Source organism: Marmota marmota, unplaced genomic scaffold (genome assembly GCF_001458135.2).
Source record: "Marmota marmota marmota unplaced genomic scaffold, marMar, whole genome shotgun sequence".
NCBI lineage: Eukaryota > Metazoa > Chordata > Mammalia > Rodentia > Sciuridae > Marmota > Marmota marmota.
Window position 1 is genome coordinate 11705374 of NW_025999942.1, and position 15377 is coordinate 11720750.

At 40.7% G+C, this 15377-nt stretch overlaps 1 protein-coding gene across 1 annotated transcript; it reads left to right on the forward strand.

Annotated features, from left to right (window-relative positions):
* The first annotated feature begins 4607 nt into the window (after positions 1 to 4607).
* Positions 4608 to 14811, forward strand: LOC107153280 (olfactory receptor 2T33-like). Its single transcript, XM_015498816.2, has 2 exons — positions 4608 to 4633; positions 13801 to 14811. Exons 1-2 carry the CDS (start codon positions 4608 to 4610, stop codon positions 14708 to 14710), a joined length of 936 nt encoding a protein of 311 aa, XP_015354302.2. The 3' UTR covers positions 14711 to 14811.
* Positions 14812 to 15377: the final 566 nt, after the last annotated feature.

Genomic DNA, 15377 nt, shown 5'->3' on the forward strand with positions numbered 1-15377 from the left:
GACCAGCACATTATCAATGCTTGATTCATTCATGATTTTCTATTTATTAATAAGTCTTAGGCTAACATTTCTACCAACAGCAGGTAAAGCCTAGGTTTTCTGACTTATTCAAATTTCCTGAAAATAAAGAGATTGAAAGAGACAATACTTTGCAAAACAGCTTCCCTATGACTATTATCCAAATAATGATATTTCCATATCCAGTTTCATAGTATGTTTTGCATGTCACGTACTTTGAAAAGACTATCTGTTACAGTTAAGTATATGTTTCTAGTAAACAATCTTATAAGAATAAATACAAGTTGTGCATATTTCTTTGGTTGGTTTCTTTTAAAAATTATGACATTCTCAGTATCCCTCAAGGGTGTTGCTTCCACTTCTGAGTACAATTACCTTAGATTGCCTCCAGAACTTTCAATTTGATCTTCAATGCCCTTGTCTTCCCATTTGATTCCTAAAAATACCAACCCAGAACAATCATTATAAATTCTTAGGACCTAGCAAAATTTTGCCAAATTCCAGGTGCCTTTCATGCTGCAATAATTTATCAAATGATTCCTTTTTTACATTCTACATAAATGAACAAAATAAACGGGAGTTCTCAATTGGATTAATTATAAAAAACATCATTATTACCTATAAAAGCCAGGTCTCTGAGGACTTCCTGCATCACATCTGTATAAATGTTCTTCTGGGAAGGATCCAGAAAAGCCCACTCCTCTTGGGTGAAGTTCACAGCCACATCCTTAAGGGTCACTAAGATCTAAAATATCCCACATAAGTGTAGTGGAAGCCAAGAGAGATTGACAGCATGAGGAATCTAGACTCAACATGCATGATGTTCAATGATTCTCTGGCTTTCCAGTTAATTCCATGATTTGGTCCATCAAATATTTACTACACTTAATTCTACATAGCCATTCCAACATTAGGATTGGCCCACTAAAAAAGCAAACAGTATAGTGTTTTACACTCTTCTTTTGGTGAGTTCATAGGAAGTAAGACTGGCTTCCTGATCACTGATAACTTCTTTGTTGTTTGCCCCTCTATTACACATCCTAGGAACTTCCTGTGCAGTAGAGAGATAATATTAGCACCCCAGATATTACTTATCCTTAGAAAAGAAATTTGACTGAGTAGGAAATTGCTGAAATTCAGAGACTCATCAGTTGGGACAGATCCTGCTAACCACAGTGGTTCACTGTGCCTACACAGTTAATGATAACAACATGGTATTTACTGAGCTCCTGTTTCCTTCTGCAAGACTATTGCTCCATTCTTAAATAAATGCCTAGAATCAGCTCTCCCAAAACACCCTCTTGGCATGGGGTCACTAAGGAGCTTCCCTCATAAACAACATTTAGGCAACCTTTCACACAGGTTGTCACAAGGTGTTAACTGGGGACTGAGCTCATCCTGTGTGATTACACTAAAATAGTAACTAGAATTTTCTAGCTGCTTTTCTATAGAACAAATTTAGCCAACTAGTAAATAAGAACAATGATTAATAAACACAAAAAAATTGATACTTTCTTGTGGTTAATGTCAAAGAAGATGGTCTAAGTGGAAAGATGCCACTTTTCTTAGAAATAACTCAATGACCCCAAGATATCACATTGTCCAAATAACACTCTTACAACATTTTATAAGTCTCATAATAATCTCCTTAATAAACAGTAGAAATTACTTTTCTAAACCTCATAGCAACAATGTGTTGAGAGCCACAAACAAGCCAAGATGGCGCCTGACATTTTGCCAGAAGCAGTGGTTGAGAAGTAATGCCAGCGAGCCATTAAGATCATGATAATTAAGTTAAGCTGTGTATAATTATTAAGATAATGACTGATTGCTATAACTGGATGATGCTAAATTGAAACAAGCTGTGTATTCAGTTGTGTATATAAACCTCTGCTGTCTGGCAATAAGGCAGCTCCTGCTCCCTCGGGTGCCTGCTACTATTGAGTTCTCATGGAGTTCCCGTTGAGTTCCCGTTGGTTCTTGCGGAGTTTCCATGGAATTCGAGAGAGTTCCTGTTGGGTTCTGGCAATAAAGTAGTTCCTATTTGAACCTACAAGTAGCTCATGACCTCCCGGTTATATTGTGCCCAGCCAGACTGTGGCAACAATGTATGCCCAATGATTGTCAAACTCTTATGAAGAGCAGCCAGCTCCCTAGCATGAAGTAGTAATGTGCCACATAGGCATATTCTGTTCAAGGACACTTTCATAAAGGATGTGACCCATGTGTGATGGTTGTCTGCTGTGAAAGAGGTTCCTAGTGCCTGTAGCAATGCTGGTGCAAGTAAACCAACACATGAGCTCTTCCAGAGTGTGGTAAAGCAGCAGGTTTGCAGCCCAGAAACTTCAAGTATCTGACAGAGTCTGGGAGTGAAACAGGCTACTCCATGGACATCTGTGAGCATGCTATGATGTCTGCACAGCGATGGAACAACTAGCAAGATCACCTACCAGACTGGCCTAGGCCCCTGACACACAAGCATACTCAAGGACTTAAACATGTGACCTCCTGAGAGCACAGTATAACAAGATGTTAGCAAGGGACCGAGACTATTTGGCTGGGCTTCACAGCATAAAAAGATTAATGTTGTAGAGACAGATCAAAATGATGGTCCAGACAAACTGGAATCTAGGTGCCAAAAGGCACTACATTCCTCTACAAAAGTCCATTTATTATACATCCAAATGTGAAAGACTAAAACACTTTTAAGAAATGTACAAGAAATTTAGTTTTATTTATTTGATTATGGTGGAGAAAAGAAAAAATCAGGGATTAACCCCAGGGCACTTAACCACTGAGCCACATTCCCAGCACATTTCTTATTTTGAGACAGTACTCACTAACTTTCTCACTAATTGCCTCATGAGTTTCTAAGGCTACCATTTAAATTTGTTATCCTCCTGCCTCAGCTTCCAGCTGCTAGGATTAGAAGCATGCATCAATTCACCCAGTGGAAATTTAGTTTTACAGAAGAAAAACCTAAATAATTCTATAAAAATGATGAGCAGCAAAGAAAAAGATAAACACTCACATCAAAATGACCGAAAAGGAAGTCTGGAAAAAATACGGTACTGCCAAAAAATAGAACAGAATCGAGAGTCTGGGATCATCATGGTATTGCCATAAAATAGACAGAACTGAGAGTCTGGAACTGCCAAGAGACTGCCATAAACTAGAACAGAATAGAGACCCAAAATAAACTCCTACAAATGTACTCAGTTGACCTGTGAAGAAGGAAAGTCATTTATATCCAAGATGACGATGGCTCCAGGGAGAGGGAGTGCTCCACATACATAACCTCCAGATAAAAGTTGAAACACAAGCAGAACCTTCAGAATAAGAAACTCATCATGACCCAAAGCCCTGAAGAGTTCACCACAGCCTCAGGAAGAGTCATGAGGAGCAGCGGAGAGCGGAGAGCACGGTGTGGCCTTCAGTAGCCCTTCAGACAGCCCCTCTCTTACGTAGGACAGTGGCCTCACATCCCCTTGTGAGACCCTGGTCACTGGATCCAGAGTGCACACAGCAGATCTTACCCACATTTCTGCATGTAATATTAAAATCATTATGGGAACTATCTTACTTTCTAAAACAACCTCTCACTCTCCTAAGTCAGAAGTGATCACTGTGAAAGAATTACCACAAATTCCTTAAAAGAATTTAAGTAAACATACAGTCTGCATCTGGCAAGAACAGCAAATTATCGTTTCCCCACTCAACCATCACCTAAAGTCTGATAAAGTACATTGTAGGGAGAGTTTCTTTTATAAATTTCTTTTCCAAAAAAAAAAAAAAAAAACCAAGTCAGGAGGCTCACAAGTTCAATGCCAGACTCAGCAACAAATTGATGCCCTTAGCTTGTTGGCAAAACTCCATTCAAATAAATAAATACAGGATTTGAACATGGCGGCGGGCACGGAGGTATCAAGTCTCTGACCTCTTCAGCTGTGCGGGCATAGGGAGTCTTAAACCGTCTAAATGTTGTTTGCTCAAGATCACTAGGCATTGCTGAGATAACGTGGATCTGGGGCGAATAGCCTGCTCCTCTCAGAACACACACTGAGCCCGGAGCAGCCGAATTCAGGCTCCTGTTCGCCTGTGCCTCGCAGACAAGCCAGTGCCCCTCTGCTTCCCAGGCCTCGAAGCTCCTGTGCTCCTTGTTCCTGGGTGAGTCATCTTGCATAGCTCCGTGGTCCTCATGCCTCCTTTTACGCTCTCTCCCTCCCATGATTTCTCTGGGTTTGAAATTCCCGCGTGCCTTTCAGTCCCTTGACCTGATTCTTGGGGAAATTTCCCAACTTTACCATAAGGAGACCACGCATAAGAACGTTCAGGTTTGGAAAGACTCGAGCTGCCCAGGGGCTTTTTTTTTTTTTCCTTATGCTGAAAAAAGCAGGAGGACAGTCAGAAGGAGCATCTCTGCCATCCCAGGCTCGGGACTGGTGGGGACACTGGCAGCCCCAGGGAATTGGCACTCAGACCCAAGGCACTCAGACACAGGCACAGAGTGTGTGAGCGGATGTCTCCCAGGAGACCAGGAGCAGGCAATGCTCACCTGGGAAGCACGGCTTACCAACCACTCACCGCCCATGGGCCATGGGGGCTTGATTCAGAAAATGACTTTGCAGCAAGGAGAGCATTTTCCATAATTGTCCTGCAGATAAGACTTTTAGAAAAGGGAGAATAACCCAAAGGAAACAGCCAAAACAATGATGAAAATGAAGATGGGAAAACTTTTCCAAAGAAGAAAATACTGTCCTTATTTTTGATGTTCCTCATCCAGAATGCAGAAGGTGCTTACGTATTCCCTCAGGGATCTGGGACTGGGTAGCCATGATGTGCGGGTTTCCTGTTTTCACCTTTCTCCAGGAGTGGGTGCTGCTGTCGAGGACTCTACAAAAGGTGCCGTGTGTTTGGTCGTCACAGAGAGAGCCCCCAGCCAGCTCCACTTGGGGATCAAGGGCCAGAGCCAGGAAGCATTAGGCTTCTCAGCAGGTGGGTGCCACCCCTGGGTGATGGTGGGAAGTGGGAAGAGGCCACGGTCAGGAAAGGGGAGAAGGAGCAGTGTGGACCGATAGGATGTTAAATGTGGGGGAAGGAGGAGAACTCATGCTCAGGGTACCATGTTGCCTGAGTGGCGGACAGGGTGGAGTACTGGTGTAAGCCAAGACAGAAACAGTCCCATCATGTGGTTCCCTGTGGACCTTCCTTGGTAACACCTGTGCCTGGAAACACCAATCATCATTTTGACTTCATCACCATTGAGCAGAAATGCTTTTGCCTTTCTAGCTTCTTTTCCTCAACCTGTTTATAAAATTTTACATGCTTCATATTTTCATGTAATTATTTTTTTACTGATTAGCATTATACTACATTATACTATATAACAATCATTTTTATTCTAGCATTGAATATTTGTGACTATGAAGAAAGTAACAGCCATGAAGATTTTTATGGTGATCTGTTTTGCTTTTTTTTTTCTGATTAGTGGACATATAATCTCAGTCATCTTGGATATATACTTGTGACTAAAATTGCTTGGTTATGGGTAATGTATATTTTTAAAAGAAACACACATTTTCCAGAATAGCTTTAACACCTTATATACAAGTCAATGACGCATCAGAATTCCCCAGTGCCCAAGGACGATGATAAGTCAGTACTTTGCTGAAAACACTGGAGTGATGTTGTGCAGAGTGTGATCCAGCAGCTAATAAGCCCAACCTGGCTGCAGTCACAGGGAAGAAAAGACACATTTGATGTGAAATGTTCTGGAGAGTCCGTGACAAAACCTTTTATATCCACGGTCAATATTTTTACTCATGGGCGTGTGCAATGGCTTCGCCTTCATTTTTGGTTGAGATACTTGTTGACCATGAATGGCTCACACTGGTAACAGCTCCTAACATGATGTGCAACAATAGACCTGGCCCCCACCCGAGCAATAAAGCTGCATGGCTGCTCAAGTCCTGCCACTCCTCACATACCCTCCTCAACCTGCCCCTTCATTCTGAATTTGTAGTTTATCATCCTATGGCCATAAAGATCTGCAGAGAAGTGGGGATTAGCCCAACGTGTGTCCACGAGGCACCACTGAACACACAGGGACTGATGGGCCAACACTTCCCACCCATGAGAATCCCCACCTTCTCCCACTGTCCACCCATTCTTGCTTCCTGTACAGCTGTGATGCTTATAGTGACACACTGGTTGACTGAGCCTGTTGCTGGAGTGCTGGGCATGCAGCACGTGTCTTGTATTTCTGTGCACCTCGGCCTCCCCACCTGTTGGTGAAGTCTGTCTGTGGAGCTCTTGTAGGTGTGGCCAGCTCATTCCCACTGCTGTCTTGTGTGTGGAATCCTGTTCCATGACTCATATGACTTACCAGAGCTTCCCCTTGTGACAGGGACAAGCTGCTCCTCTTTGGGACACCTGCAAACACTGGTGGTGTGAGCACACCAGCATTCGCCCCAGGGCACACATCTGGATGCATGTCAGATTGGCATTTGCCGGAGAGTACAACAGCAAGATCTTGATGTCTCTGAACATTGGGATGGAAAAAAAAAGTCATTCAAACCACCCAAGGAATGGAGATTAAAATAATGTATGATAAAACTTAGAGAACATTATGAGCTATGTGAACAAATATTAAATTTATATTACCACCAAATACCAATTCAGAATTACGAAAGTTCTACATAAAGACCAAAATCTTTCCTGAGGAAATATTAATATTGCTGAGAAAAAATGAATTAAATCATAGCTAATGGAAAAACATAAATTCCCTATCAACTATACAATTTTTTAAAAGGGGGATTTTTCTCCAACTTACTGCCTAAATTCATTCAATATTGCCCTTCATTAAATTTTCTCAGCGAGTCAGTGTGTGTGTGTACACGTGCACACTGCAGAGCTTTTAACCATGTTAGAGAATAAAGTAGCTCCAAACAGACTTCATTTTTCCGGTTGTCTTCCAATTCCACAAATGAAATTGTTTGTGCTATAGAGTAACAGAATTTACTTAAAATGTGATAATTAAGTAATTATTATTGTTGAGCAAATAAAGGTCAATAAAGCAAAATAGGGCAACTACAATAGAACTCATACCCTGATTACTGTCTTAAGACAAAGGAGGCTGTAGGAAAGCTCTTGTCTTTGTGTGTAAAGTGGCTGACTCAATTGAATATCCACATACACTTAAAAAGACTTATTTTCTAGCTAATCTGTAAAACCAGGTAGATTTTTATCTTAACATTTAAGGTACGGCAATAATTTCAAGAAGATAATACAGGCAAATGTTATCAGGGTTTAGGTAAAGAAGTATTTTATATGTGAAAAAAAACACCTTGCCAAGCATGAAGAAAAATATTGATAAGTTAGAGAAAGATTTACTTTAAACTATACAATGCATTGAAATGCAAGCAGCTCAAACCAGCTGAAATAGCCACATAGCTATGCTGTGAAAGAATCTCTACATATCTAGATAATGTCCCAGAGCTCAGTAAACAAGGCCAATTATCTTTTTTTTATTTTTAACGTTTTATATGACAGCAGAATGCATTAAAACTCATATTACACACATAGAGCACAAATATTCACATCTCTAGTTGTACACAAAGTAGAGTCACACCATTTGTGTCTTCATACATGTACTTAAGGTATTGTTGTCCATCTCATTCCACTGTCTTTCCTACCCCCATGCTCCTTCCCTTCCTCTCCCTCCTGCTTTTCCCTTTGCCCTATCCTCCCATGATCCCCACCCCCTTATGGCCACCACAGCCTTAAATCAGAGAAAACATTTGGCATTTGTTTTGGGGGGGATTTTGGCTAACTTTACTTAGCATTATATTCTCCAACTCCATCCATTTACCTGCAAGTGCCATGATTTTATTCTCTTTTAATGCTGAATAATATTCCACTGTGTGTGTATGTGTGTGCATGTGTGTGTGTGTGTGTATACACATACCACATTGTCTTTATCCTTTCATCTACTGAAGGGCATCTAGGTTGGTTCCACAATTTAGTTATTGTGAATTGTGCTGCTATAAACATTGATGTGGCTGTGTCCCTGTAGTATGCAGTTTTGAAGTCCTTTGGGTATAAAACCAAGGAGTGGGATAGCTGGGTAAAATAGTGGTTCCATTCCCAGTATTCCAAGGAATCTCCAAACTGCTTTCCATATTGGCTGCACCTAGTTGCAGTCCCACCAGCAATGTATGAGAGTACCTTTTTCCCCACATCCTCGACAACACTTATTGTTGTTTGTATTCTTAATAGCTGGCATTCTGAATGGAGTGAGAAGAAATCTTAGAGTAGCGTGGATTTGCATTTCTCTAATTACTAGAGATATTGAATATTTTTTCGTATATTTGTTGATTGATTGTATATCTTCGTCTGAGAAGTGCCTGTTCAGTTCCTTGACCCATTTATTGATTAGGTTATTTGTTTTTTGGTGTTAAGATTTTTGAGTTCCTTATATCTCCTAGAGATTTATATTGTATCTGACGAGCATGTAGTAAAAATTTGTTCCCATATTGTAGGCTCTCTATTCACCTCACTGATTTTTTCTTTTGCTGAGAGGAAGCTTTTTAGTTTGAATCCATCTCATTTATTGATTCTTGGAATTAATTCTTGTGCTTTAGGAGTCTTAATAAAGAAGTCGGGGCTTAATCCTAGTTCAATCACCTTGAAGTGTCACGTCACAGCATTGTTAGTCAGTGTTGGAAAGGTCCTCAGCCTAGCAGACATGAGCAAAACTCAAATGATGTCCACTTCAAACTCAGAAGGTCTCAAGTTAATAAGAGAAAATAACAAAAATTGCCCCATACATAAAGGAGAGTCTTTTACAGCTAGTTGGGAAAGCCATTGTAGGAGACATTTTTGTATAATCTAAAAAATTAAACTCCACATTCTCTTTGTCCTGCCAATTTCACTTCTAGGTATAGATGCCCCAAATTTGCATAAATATTTACTGAACACATACACAAAAGGGTCTGGAGAGCATCATTTTTATCATCCCAAAAATGAAAACTAGTCTAACATCTACTAACATTGGAACAGAATGAACAGGTAATTTTGCACCAAATCTAACATTTAGGTACCTATTATTATATGGATGAATTTCAGAGATACAATTCTGGAGAAAATAAAAGTAAGACAAATGTAGCACATGCTGTTTGATCCCATTGACATGTACTTCACCTTATTAGGGAAACTAAAGGAAAAGTTAGTGCTTGCATATTCACAGGAGAGGCAGAGCTCTCATTACCCTCCCTGCAGCAACCACCAAGGACATGGCAGGGATTGACCGCTATGGCCTGGCTCACCTTGGGCAAACTTTTCTTGGCCTTGTAAACTAACATGCTGACAGATTCGTGAGATTGCTACATGGAAGTCTTTATGAAGCCATTTTCTGCCTACCATGTTGGCATTAAGTTAACTTTGCAATTTAAATAAATTCAAGGCCAGTTTTTAGGAAGACCAAAGCTCAAGTGCTAATACCCCTCAGCTCTGGATGCCCCAGGCTGTGTTCTCTAGCCACGAGTACTCCATTTCTCACCTTGACAATCTGTACAGCAATTGGTAGCTAAGTTTACTTTGGCATATGCAGTTCACTATAGCAGTATGATTCTTTCATTTCATTCATTTATCTATTCAATGAAATTAAAATTGAAACTACTTCAATAGCTATTTAAATCACATTATAAATATTTCAGCAGAAATAAGAAGATTTGACTTTAAAAGTAGACTGTACCCATGTGCTCTATCAATCACATTCTGCATCTGATTGGGATTGGACACTTTGCTAAAAGTCAACATCTACAGACAGGAAATGTGAGAGCTCTCCCCAGCACTGTTGCTGTTATAGTGGATGTTGTTACCTAGACACAAAAATGCAAACATACAAATAAAATAAAACTCTCTTTCATAAATGCAAATTGGCACCTGTACTTTAGCATTGATTCTCTTAAATTTAGTTAAAAAGGGGCAAAAAAATTAGCTGAATTCTACCCTTTGCTTCATTTCATTCCAGTTATAGTTTTTGACAGTGGTTGGTGTCAGTGGTTTAGTTTTTAATCTTCTCTTCTATTGGAATTCAGAAAAGAAATACCAGGATCCTATAACTTCACCCATAGATGTGTTTTAAAATCATGACCTTTTCCCAGGACACTTATTTACATTTTCTTTTTACTCCAGAATGAGCCTCTATTATTTTGTGACTCATAGCTTTCTGAAGCATACAAAGTAGGTCAGAATCCTGGGAATCTTTAAAACACCCCTGAAATCTAAACCCCTTGACCCTGAAGTGTCTCATCACGTGGCTCTGGCTAATGAGAGTGCTTCCAGCCCCCGTGGGTACAGGTCACACACCCTGTAACTGTGCATGGGCACTGATATACTCCAGCTGGACAAAGCAGCAGCAAGTCACTCCTGCAGCACGAGGGGACTGCTACCATGCTTCTCACAGAGGACGCAGATGCTACCTGCTGCAGTGAGTGTCCCCTCACGTGGGTAGGGGATGCCAATCCTAGCACTTCATGCTCAACAAGTTTGAGAAAATCCTCTGTTCCTTGCTGTGCTTGTTACCCCCGGAGAGCTGCAGTGTGTGCTAGCTGGTACTCACCAGCTGGATTCTTTAACAGCCCATTGATTCCCTCAAATAAAAGGTCTGTATGATATTATTTGTTACAGAAGATCATCTCAGTACACTAGGTAAGAAACTTAACATTTTAATATCAAATTTTGGCAATGAGTCTGAATAAAGTATAGAGCTTTGTAATGTTTGGAACAACTAATAATAAAAAAAAGTGAAAAAAATGTATTCTGCTCTCATATATACCTAATTAAAATAAATAAATTTAAAAAAATGAAAAAAGTACAGAAAAGAAAATTACAGGCACTGCTATAAATTTCCCATGATTACCCAAAAGCTTTTTAAAAAGGAAGAAGGGCAGGGGAATGCTGTGCTCCTGACAGCATTGCAAAGACATGGAAAAAGCGACTGTTTTCACATCACTCTAAGAAAAAGCTGTGGAAGAGATGGAAATGTGGGTAAGAAATCTCCAAACCCATGAAGTCAGAGGGAAGAAAGAAAAAGGAAATCTTTGTTTTTCAGGATAATACATTTTCCCAACCCTGGGATTTGAGCTTCCTTTCCTCCTTTTAATGGCATGTTGTATTTTATTTGCCAGCAGAGTTAATGCTTTATTACTCTTTTAGCAACACTTTGTATCCAAGATCATCGTTCTACAAATAAATTCCAAATAATTCTATTTGCATAGCTTTGCAAGTATTTTTGACTAGTGTCAGTTTACTTCATTTGTGTAATATAAATATATAGATAGTTAATTTTAGTAAAGTCACACACTATCATTTCTTACAGAAATAACTAATTGGGATTCATTTTATTATTTGTAGAATTCATTTGCTCTTTCTTTGAATTTAAATGCTATGTAATACTGACTGGAAAATTACATTTGTAATGGCAAGTCACATTTATATACCCATTCTACCTTCAAAAAGTATATAATAAATCCCTATCTCCTTTGAAAAGTTAAGTGTTAGTGATTTTTAATTTAAAATGATTTAAACAGAAGTAGAAACTTTGTAATGAACTGAAAAGTCATGAGAGTTGCTGAATTTATTCTCTAAAACCTCATAAACCTCTCTTGCATGACTTAAGCAAAAGGATCACTGAAGTTGTCTTATTTCATGTGACATCTTATCACTTTATTAAACTAAAAGCTGTAACATCTGCTGTCAAATGTCCATTAAAATCACATAAATGCTCAGGAAAGTGTGTGGAAGTGCAAGGCGGCCACTGAAGTGTACAGGAATAAGCAAAGTGTGCTGCCCACAGCCAGTGGGGCTCTAGTGACCGTCAAGAAGGAGGGAACTCTGACACACCAAGCAGCACCCATGCACCCGAGTCAAGGTCATGGACAGCAAGTAGTGCAAACAGACAAGGACAGGAGTGACTTCCTCCAGGTGAACTTCTTAGAGTCAACAATTTATGGAGGGAGATAGAATGGAGGCTGCTAGTGGCCTGGGAGAAGAACAGGGAGTTCTCTCTAATGGTGCATGGTTTCATTTTGGGGAGTTGAAAAGAGTTTTCAAGGTAGACACTGGTGAGGATTGTACCGATATGTGAATATACTTAAGGCCACTGTGTCACTGTTCCCTTAAAGATGTTTAATACAGTGCAAAAAATTAAAGGAACTTGCCCAACATCCTAGAGTTACTGAATTACATAATGATTTCTAAACAGGTTTTAAGCTTAGTCCGTCTTTAACACTGAGAAGTTGGAGTAAGGAAGAATGGGTTAGGGTTTCCTCCAGCCTTGGGAAGCCAGTGAGAGCCATGGCCAGGGTTTTCATGTGGTCACCAGGCACACAGATCGTGCTTCAGTGATTCGGGGGTGTGCAGAGCACAGAGGTTGGCAGGTGAAGACATATTTGACAAAGAAGTATGTCCACAGGATGGAGCAATCCAAGGCAGGATGCTCTCCAGTCACAACTAGCATCTGGACTTAGGGTGGATCTTGGCACTCCCTAAGAACTGCACACCTTCTGCCATGTGAGTATGATGAAGCAGGCAGCATCCCTGAGGACAGACTAGTAGCCATATCTGTACAGTTCTGGGCTTCTTCATCCAGTTCTAGTAGGAGAAGATCAAAGACAAAAATTGATTTAAAGATTTTGATTCTATGGGGAATGAGGAAGAAATTAATGTTTCTGCACACTTTTGTAATAAAGAACCAGATTTTTCCTTACCCAGTAGATAGTGCATCTTTAAATCAATACAAAGCACTGTTGAAGGATTAATGAGTGCATTGAGCAATAGATCTCCACACTAACAAACTCAAATAACACTGATTACCTTAAGTTTAAAAATGTGGAAGTGACTAAGGTACTACCAACTTCACATGAAGTTATGCTTCTGTCTGCAGACGGTGTCTTCCTGACTTCTAGATCTGAGAAGGTAAGCCCTCCAGTTTTAGAAAGGGCTTTCCAGATTCTGTCAGAGTCAGGTAAAACATCATGATTTCGGTACTTTAACCAAGTTTCATGTGTTTTAGATTTGGAATCTTCATTAGTAAGTACATCATTTTTTGAAAGTAAGATATTGACAATTCATCTCTAAGAATATTGATCATGCAGTACACAACTAAAGCATCAATATGAATGACACACGTACACCATTTCCTGCTCACCTATTTATTTGGGCACCAATTAACTAAAAAGCCTCTCTTGCATGTCAGTTCCAACTTCTCAAGAATTAGGATTTGGTTTGCCAATTAATCAACACTCAACCTATGAGGCATTTATCATGTGAAACTTCAAAATGACAAAACAAATACCCTTTTAGTTAATTTTATCTTGATTTAAACATGTTTAAAAAGTAGAAGAAGCCAGGCATGGTGGCACATGCCTGTAATCCCAGCAGCTCGGGAGACTGAGACAGAAGAATTGCAGGTTAGAAGCCAGCCTTAGCAATGGTGAGGCACTAGTGAACTCAGTGAGACCCTGTTTCAAAATAAAATACAAAACAGGGCTGGGGATGTGGCTCAGTGGCCGAGCACCCCTGAGTTCAATCCCCAGCACCAAAAATAAAAACAAGAAGAAAAATGAGAGATGAAAGATTTGAAATAGGTTTCATTATTACACATGTGATTATTTAGAAGGATATAAATAACAAGGGCCATTTAAAAATTAATCTCTCTCCTATGTTTCCAGTGACAGTGTCTCTTCTGTTGTTTGAAATCATGGAAAGTGGGAACACCAGTTCCGATTTCATTCTCCTAGGTCTCTTGGGCCACTCCAGAGCCCAACAGTTTCTCTTTGGGATGGTTCTGACAATAGCTTTCACGGCTCTAGTGGGCAATGCCCTCATGATTCTCCTGATTCAGTTGGACCTCCGGCTCCATACGCCCATGTACTTCCTCCTGAGCCAACTGTCCCTCATGGATGCCATGCTCGTTTCCACCATTGTGCCCAAAATGGCTGCTGACTACTTGACTGGAAACAAGTCCATCTCCCCTGCTGGCTGTGGCTTCCAGATCTTCTTCCTTCTCACTCTGGGTGGTGGGGAGTGCTTCCTCTTAGCAGCCATGTCCTATGACCGCTATGTGGCCATATGCCACCCTCTGCGCTATCCCATGCTCATGAGCTGGCCACTGTGTCTGAGGATGACCATGGGGTCCTGGTTCCTGGGAGCAGCTGACGGGCTGATGCAGGCAGTTGTTGCCCTGAGCTTCCCGTTTTGCAGCAGGCGAGAGATAGACCATTTCTTCTGTGAGGCCCCTACACTGGTGCGCTTGGCTTGTGCTGACACGTCTGTCTTTGAGGATGTCATGTACATCTGCTGTGTGTTGATGCTCCTGGTGCCCTTCTGCCTCATCCTGACCTCCTACAGTCTCATCCTGGCTGCTGTCCTCCGCATGCGCTCCACAGAAGCCCGCAAGAAGGCCTTTGCCACCTGCTCCTCACACGTGGCTGTGGTGGGGCTCTTTTATGGAGCTGCCATTTTTATCTACATAAGACCCAAATCCTACAGGTCAGCTCACCACGATAAGGTGGTGTCAGCCTTTTATAGCATCTTCACCCCTATGCTGAACCCCCTCATCTACAGCCTGAGGAACAGCGAGGTCAAGGGGGCCCTGAGAAAGTGTGTGGCCAGTGTGTGGCCTTGAGGCTTCATTAACAATACACTACATTGCCCCAGCTTTTGTGGTTGGGCAGAGTGACTGGTGGGATTTTTAGAGGGGTAATTACAGGGACCCCTCCTTATGAATTAGAGACACGATCCACATTGCCCAGGGGATACCTGGAACAACTGATGCTCTCTTTGAAAACATTGTTGACCTTAGCTGAACACTGAGAGCTGTGGCCATAACTTTTGCAACTTGAGGTTCAAGAGCAAAAGTAGCATGCTTTTGTTTTTCCTTCTTTGCAGTTTCACATGTATATTTACTCCTAGCAAAGATCTCTGCAACCACTGCCTATAATTCTTTTCTCATTAAGTGGAGAGGTTCATTTTTTCAGGTCAGACTGGAGCATTGCTGTGCCAGATTCTATACTTATGGAATATGTATTTCTGGATTTTTTAATTTTAAGTTTTCAGTTTGTAGTTGATTGTAGGTAACTGGGTCTATGTTGCACAAAACCAGAGATAAGGGAGAACAATTGGATTCCCTTGGATCTGTATATCTGCCCCCCCACATTTTACTTATCAATAAACCTGCATGTTTTAATGAACTTTTACTCAAAAGTGAATTCACTATTCCAGCAATTTTGGGATTATTATCTATGTTTCAACTGAGGTATACATTTTAGGAAGTATGATGCTCACAATCCAGC

Bases quoted from the DNA above. Each gene is read 5' to 3' on its own strand.
- LOC107153280 (XM_015498816.2), top strand. From the start codon at position 4,608: ATGGGCCATGGGGGCTTGATTCAGAA. The intron at 4,634-13,800 runs AATGACTTTGCA...AAGTGGGAACAC, and splicing joins CATGGGGGCTTGATTCAGAA to CAGTTCCGATTTCATTCTCC.